Source organism: Neoarius graeffei, chromosome 9 (assembly GCF_027579695.1).
Source record: "Neoarius graeffei isolate fNeoGra1 chromosome 9, fNeoGra1.pri, whole genome shotgun sequence".
NCBI lineage: Eukaryota > Metazoa > Chordata > Actinopteri > Siluriformes > Ariidae > Neoarius > Neoarius graeffei.
The window spans coordinates 37041940-37049932 of NC_083577.1; the positions used below are offsets into that span (position 1 = coordinate 37041940).

Sequence of the window (7993 nt, forward strand, 5' to 3'; positions counted from 1 at the left end):
TTTGTGAGATGGTGCATTATCATGCTGGAAGTAGCCATTAGAAGATGGTAAATTGTGGCCAGGAAGGGATGCACACAATCAGCAGCTATAATCAAATAGACTGTGGAATTCAAACGATGATTGGTTGGTATTAATGGGCCTAAAGTGTGCCAAGAAAACATTAGTACACCATTACACCATCTCAATACTTGAAGTATTCAAGTATGGCGGTCCTTTCCTGGCTGAAAAACTTCACCACCTGTGGTCAATTATCTGACAAAACAAGGAGATCCTTCAGGATTTTAAAGACGCTAAGATTATCCATCTGTATAAGAGGAAAGGGAAACGTGCTGACTGCAATAATCATAGAGGTGTTTCTCTACTGTGTATGGCTGGCAAGATCCTGGCACGTGTCATAGTCAGGGCACTTGTTTTGGCTGATGCTCGTGACATCTATCTAGCTACCAAAGTATCTGTCTATCAGGCTGCAGTTTTAACAGTGTTACTGTACATCTGTGAAACGTGGACACTATATCAACACCACGTAGGGCAGCTTGATGCATTTCATATGCGCTGCTCATGGAGGATTGCTGGAATATCTTGGCAGGATCATTATCAAACCTTGCTGCCATACACGTGGAATCGAGGCCTTTATCATGGAAGCCCACCTACGCTGGTCTGGGCACGTGGTTCAGATGAGTGATGAGAGATTACCTCGTGCTCTGTTCTATGGTGAATTATCTGATGGTGTATGCTCAGTTGGTGCTCCAAAGAAGCATTAAGACCTGCTTAAGAGTTCACTTACTAAATACAGCTTATCGGACTTTGAGAACCTTGCCAGGAACAGAGCTCAATGGAGGGCAGCTGGAAAGGATGGCATGGCAAAGTTCGAGGAGAAGCAGATTGAAGAACTTAAGGAAAAGCAACACTGCAGAAAGGAAAGGGTATCAGCACCTGGAAGTTTTCCTTGTGATAGGTGTCCCAAAGTCTGTGGGTCAGCAATTGAATTGTTGAGCCATCAAAGAGCTCATGAACACAAAGCAGACAATTGATGCAGAACTTTGATCTGTCGCGTGCGACATCCAAACCAAACACAACCTCCACGTGGCTGTACTGCTGACACAAGGCAGTTTGGGTCCATGGATTCATGCCAGTGCTGCCAAGTTCTGACCCTACCATGTGTGCCCCAGCAGAAATTGAAATTCATCAGACCAGGCTATATATTCTCAGTCTCAACTGTCCAGTTTTGGTGAGCCTGTGCCCACTGCAGCCTCAGGTTTTTGTTCTTGGCTGACAGAAGTGGAACCTGACGTGGTCTTCTGCTGTTGTAGCCCATTTGCCTCAAAGTTCAATGTGTTGTGCATTCTGAGATGCTGTTCTCCTCACCACAATTGTACAGAGTGGTTTCCTGAGTTACTGTAACATTTCTGTCAGCTCGAACCAGTCTCGCCATTCTCCTTTGAACGCTCTCATCAACAAGGCGTTTCCATCCACAGAACTGCTTCTCACTAGATGTTTTTTTTTTACTTTATTGCATCATTCTGAGTAACTGTTACGTGTGAAAATCCCAGGATATCAGCACTTATAGAAATACTCAAACTAGCCCATCTGACACCAACAATCATGCCACGGTCAAAATCATTGCGATCACATTTTTCCTCTTTCTGATGGGTGATGTGAACATTACCCGCTGGCCCGTATCTGCATGAGTTTATAGACTGCACTGTGGCCACATGATTGGATGATTAGATAATTGCATGAATGAGGAGGTGTATGGTGTTCCTAATAAATTGCTCAGTGGGTGTATATTCAGAATGATGTATGAAGAGTTTTGTAAAAGTTGGACTTATAAAGTTGCAATGAAAAAAATTGTGGTGAAATGTTTCCACTTACTTGCTACAAATGAAAGAAGCAACATTACTTATCAGTGCAATTGTCTGTATTATCTTTCTCCTACAGGTAAAAATGCCATCTGGTCATCATTCTCATTCAAAGCGGACTCCTACTCTGAGTGCACTGGAACCCAATATGTGAAACGTACATGGTATCGCAAGTTTGTGGGAATTCAGCTGTGCAACTCACTCAGATACAAGATCTACCTAAGTGATTCACTAAAAGGTCAGAACCTTGTTTATCTTCCTGGGCATTAGGGCAGATTTTTGTCCAGCCATGAGCAAAACTTGCACTGATGCGCTGATCTTTCTATGTCACTAAACATTGAGCAGTAAGTCGAAGTGAATAGACCAATGGAGACTTTTAAAAGCGCTTATGATAAGGTTCCTCATTTGTCCATGACTCCCATCAAACGCTACGTTCACACTGCAAGGCTTAATGCTCAATTCCGATTTTTTTGTGAAATCCGATTTTTTTGTGAGGTCGTTCATATTAACAAATATATGCGACTTGCATGTGATCCTCAGTATGAACGAAAAGCGACCTAAAAGTGTTCCGCATGCGCATTGCAGGATACAACGACGTCACACGCAGTGAGCATGGCCAGTGTTTACGGAAGTAAAACCGCCCGGTTGCGGTATGACCCATCCAATCTAGCTTAAATAGCTGCATCCCCCCAAATGGAAATCAGCTCCCTAACCTCTGCGTCCTTCCATTGAGAAGATTCTGAACCTTCACAGCCCGAAGCGTCCCTCGCATTGATGTCATGCGCAGGGGCGCAGATACGTTTTTTGAACTGGGAGGGACAAAGCTGCCAGCAAACCAACCCCAACCCCGATATGCCTGTCAAACTTGTTGTTAGTAACCATAGCAACCAAGCTCGAGCTCGCAACCTGTGCAGTTTGCGCAGCTCAACCAACCGAATATCAGTCTTTGTTTTATGTGAGTTGTTGCAACTATGTATACACTGCTGTGCACCTCAATAAACCGAATGGTAATTAGTCTTTTGATTTTTCCGTGATGTTTGCCTTATGCAAAGAAAGACAGCATAGACGTTTTTTCCTCCCTATAAGTGGGGGGGGGACCGAACGAGGTGAATTTAAATCTGGGTGGGACGAGTCCCACCCTCTATCTGCGCCCGTGATTATGCGCCATGTTGTTGTAACTTTTTTGAGAGACCCGCCGCCTACTTCAGCGCAGAATAGTGACGTTTGTGGCTTGTTGATGACGTGTAAGTCGGATGAATGCGACCTGGCGGTTCAGACTGAAGTCGCATATGAAAAGAGCGGATAGGGATCGGAATTAGGACCACATATCCAAATGGCCTGGGTCGGATTTGAAAAAATCGGATCTGTGTCGTTCATATTGTCAATAAAAGATCGGATACAGGTCACATATGGGCGAAAAGATCGGATTTGAGTCACTTCAGCCTGCAGTGTGAACGTAGCCAAAGTGATCTATTCTTTTACTTTCTGCACTCCAAGTACAAACAACTACCATTTTAAGCTTCAAGTGCAACAAACTAGAATTCTCTCCTTATATTGTTAACCTGACTCTATCCTGCGGGTTTCTCCTTTACACTATCAGGATGATCCAATCATTTCTCTCAATGGTGGCCATCCAGGAGCTTGTTCAGTCTCTTGTCATCTAAGAAATTAACTACTGCAACTCGCTTCTGAATGGGTCTGCCCATTCATACCACATTCACGGCTGATGCGTTTCCTGTACTGGCCTCGTTAGCTTCCTGCATCAAATTTAAGTACTGATGCATGCCTACAAAGACAAAAATGGACCCCCACCTACCTGAAAGGCACATATCAACTCTAGTCTGCCCCATATTCCCTTCATGACTCAACTTGACTCCTCACCCTTCAAGATAGAAGAAAGACTCATTGAGACTCTTCTCCATACTGGTACGCAAGTGGTGGAATAACTTCCTCTGGCTGTCCAAACAGTTTAGTCACTGGCTGTCTTCAAAATAAACTGAAAAAAGTCTGAGACAGAGGTCATGTTTTACTGTTTTTGTTGCTGTAACAGTTTTTTATGAACTCCTCTTTAACAGGCTTTCTCTTGATAGTAAGTACAGGGTCGTGTTAACCACTAATGGGGATCTTTTTTTTTTTGAGCAATGGAAGGAGCACTTTGAGGAACTCCTGAGAGGCTAACGTTCTCTGCTAGGGTTTCTTGAGAGTCGAGTCTTATAATTGAACCTAGGATTCAGGAGGAACAATGCTGGTTCTGTCCAGGCTGTAGAACAGTGCTGCTGCACAGCTTTGTCATGGGAGTAAGATAATCCAGTCTATGTGTTTTGTGTAGTTGAGGAAGACCTATGATTGTGCAACTTAACATTTGTTATGGGAAGTACTGCAGGAGTCTGGGTTGCTACTTGATGTAGTCTGGTCTCTCTATGGGCAGAGTGAGAGTTGTGTCTGATTTCTTGGCATCGAGTTGAAACAGTTAAGTTGGTGTTTGTCAAGGGTGTGTCTTCTCTCTATTCACATTTGAGGTTTTCATGGGCTGGATATCGAGATGCAGGCAAGGTTGGAGGAGTGTCGAGTAGGGGGGCTAGAGGTAACCTTCCAGTTTCCAGATAATGATGTTCTCTTGGCACTGTCTGAACTATCTGAAATAGGCATGGAATTTGCCGCTGTGTGAAGTGGCTGGGATGAAAATCAGTACCTCCAAGGCCATGGTTCTCTGCTAGAAAAGCGTGGGATGCTCTCTTCAAGTGAAGGGAGGGACCTTGCCCGTGGCGTAGAAGTTTCAGTATTTTGGAATCTTATTCTTGAAAGCAAGAAAATTACATAACATAGTGCAGCTGCTGCTTCAAAATTTAGAGGAGCCACTTAAGGTTGTTTGGGCACCTTATGAGGATGCCCCTTGGTGGCATCTCTCACTGGCCAGAGAACCAAGGCCAGACCTAGGACCAACTGGAGAATTTATGTCTCACAGTTGGCTTAGGAGCATTTGGGGATACCCCATGAGGAACAAGATTATGTGGCCTGGGATACAGAAGTCTGGGCTGACATTTTCTTCCTTCAGCCATGAAAGGAAAAGTGAAAGAAATATGTATGAATGCATGCATATGTAAATAAATGTATTCTTAGACCCTGACCTATTTGTACTAGCATGAGAATATGTTTTTGTTGGACACTACTAAGCACTTCTAAGTTGCAATGGATAAAGGCTTCTAACAAATGATGTACATATAAGCATACATGTGTGAACGTTATTATGGGTTTCTGTTACCTGTGTATCTGTAGGGAAGTTTTATGACATTGGGGATGAGGCTGGATACGGAGAGGATCATTGTCAGTTTGTTGATTCCTATCTGGATGGAAGGACTGGAGGCCCGATTCCAGCATACCAGTTACCACTCAAACAAGGTGCAGCATTTTGTACAGTCATTCTCTCTGGTAGCTATTAGTTTTACAGTACTAGCTAGTAATGTAAGTAATTTCTGTTATAATTGGCTGCACTTGTATTCTTTTTTTTTTTCCAGGTTATTTCCGGTCCATGCGCCAGGAGCCTGTGAAGTTTGGAAAGATTGGTGGTAACACCCACATCAACTATGTAGCCTGGTACGAGTGTGGAGTCCCCATACCTGGGTCATGGTAGGACCCCTGAAGCTGAGGATGTGCTCTATTAGAATGTATACTGTGTGAGAGATGACAAAGCTGACAATGTATAAAGATGTACAGAAAGGGAAAAAAAAGGAAAAGAAAAAAGTTTTATTGAATGTTATCAGCAGTATCTAATGGCTTCATACTATTTATATGCAAAACAAATTTATCAAACATTTAGAGAAATAGCAGAGTTTATGAAAGTACGGGGTAGCAGGCTCCCTGAATGTTTAAAACGAGTATATTATTTATCAAGAGGCTGGGGATAACATAGAGTAATTTCCTGACAATTGGCAAAACAGATGGAATAAGCAACAAGAGGTAATTTGATCATATTGTGCAGCTGTTTAATATGCACAGTAAAACACAAACACTTGAGATGGAATTTTATGCACTAAGTCTAATACACATCCATTTCACATGAATTAAGTTAGAAAATACACTGCCTGGCCAAAAAAGAAAAGTTGCCATTTGAATTTAAATAAGCAAATACCTAAGAGCCTTTGATTGGATAATTACTGCAGTGATCGGTGTGTTTCAGCTGACAACAATTCTTTTAACCCTAACTGACGGCGTGAGTACCATCTCATTTCTTAAACAACCATGTCATCCCATGGTTATGGAAAAGACGTTACTGTGTTTCAGAAGGGTCAAATTATTGACAGTAATCAAGCAAAGAAAACAACGAAGAAGATTGCTGAAATGACTGGAACTGGGTTAAGACCTGTCCAACACATTCTTAAAACCTGGAAGGATAGTGGTGAGCCATCAACTTTGTGGAAGAAACGTGGTGGGGAAATAATCTTGACTGACCATGATCAAAGATCACAAACACTTGAAGCTGAATTGTCAAAAATTGACAGTAGAACTCACGGCTATGTTTGGAAGATCATTTCCACACCCACAATGCAATGAGAACTCATAGGATTGGGACTAAATAGCTGTGTGGCCATAAGAAAACCTTTGCTGGTGAGTCTAATAAGAAAATGCATCAGTTTGCTAGGGAGCATAAAAATTAGACTCTGGAGCAATAGGCAAAGGTCATGTGGTCTGATGAGTCCAGATTGACCCTATTCCTGAGTGATGGGCGTGTCAGGGTAAGAAGAGAAGCACATGAAGCGATGAACCCATCATGTATAGTAGCCACTGTACAAGCCTCTGGAGGCAGTGTTATGATCTGGGGTTGCTTCAGTTGGTCAGGTCGAGGCTCAGCAACGTTACGTGGCAAGAAAATGAAGGCAGTGGATGACCTGAACGTACTGAATGACCAGGTTATCACACAGATGGATTTTTTCTTCCCTGATAGCACACTCACACATCAATTGGCCACCACAGAGTCCTGACCTTAACCCCACTGAAAGTCTTTGGGATGTGCTCTAGAAGACCTTACGGAGTGGTTTGACTCTCCCATTGTCAAGACAAGCTCTCAGCAAAAAATTAATGCAACTTTGGATGGAAATAAACATTTGAAGATGATTCCTCATGCTCCCTGAACCACTCTTTCACTATTTGAGCCCAGTGAATCCTGACATTGTCATCCTGGAATATGCCCATGCCATCAGGGAAGAAAAATCTATTCTTGTTGCATTGTGCATGTTGAAATGCTCTTACTTTGACAATTAAACGACTTGATTTCACTAAGCATTTGTGATCTCCAATCACGGTCAGTTAAGATTTTTTTCTGACCATATTTCTTTCATGAGGTTGATGGCTCACTGCTATCCTTCCAGATTTTAATAACAGTTCTTAACCCAGTTCCAGTAATTTCAAGCAATACTCCTTAATTGTTTTCTTTGCTTGATGCAGGCCAACAATTTGACCCTTCTGAAATACAGCAACATCTTTTCCACAACCACAGGATACATCTAACATGGCTATTTAAGAAACGAGAAGCTACTCACTGCATCAGTTAGGGTTAAAAGAATTGTTGCCGGCTAAAGCATTAATATTGAAGTAATTATCCAATCAAAGGCTTTTAAGCATTTGCTTATTTAAACCCAAACGGTGACTTTATTTTGGCCAGGCCGTGTAGCTTCAATAAGTTTTTGTGCATGTCATGTACAGTGTTGATCATTTGGCAAATATGCATGTGTATATGTGGAAACAGCGAATTAAACTTTCACTCCTTTTTTGTAGCTTTTTAGATTAATTATTACAGGGTGTTAACCCAAAGATCATGAATGTTGATTTATCTGAGGAGCTTTTGGGGATTTTATAACCCAAGTTTATTTGCAATGTTAAAGAGGAGTTTCTGCCACAAATGTATTACTTGACAGAATATTTTCTGGTGTCTATGTGAAGGTACAAAAGGAAATAAATACTTTTTCTGGATCTTTACACCAGCTGTACTAATTACTCAGAGTACATTCCTTGTCAAATGTTGAGCCCCATTTAAGAGAGGCTTTGAATTGTATAGTATCATATTTTAAGCATACAGAGTCAAATAAATGATGCAGGAAAGGTGTGCAACATGTCCATCACTATTTTTCCAGCCACCA

The 7993-nt window shown here is 42.0% G+C and overlaps 1 protein-coding gene across 4 annotated transcripts in view; it reads left to right on the plus strand.

Annotated features, from left to right (window-relative positions):
- LOC132891639 (target of Nesh-SH3) overlaps positions 1-6032 on the plus strand; it is a 60950-nt gene extending 54918 nt beyond the window's left edge. The window contains exons 27-29 of one of the 4 annotated variants that reach the window (XM_060929418.1): positions 1939-2097; positions 5136-5258; positions 5375-6032. In XM_060929418.1, coding sequence (XP_060785401.1) covers positions 1939-2097; positions 5136-5258; positions 5375-5490 — 398 coding nt within the window. In that variant the 3' untranslated portion in view covers positions 5491-6032. The remainder of the gene's footprint in view (positions 1-1938; positions 2098-5135; positions 5259-5374) is intronic. The other 3 variants (XM_060929417.1, XM_060929420.1, XM_060929421.1) reach the window with 3 other exon arrangements.
- Positions 6033-7993: the final 1961 nt, after the last annotated feature.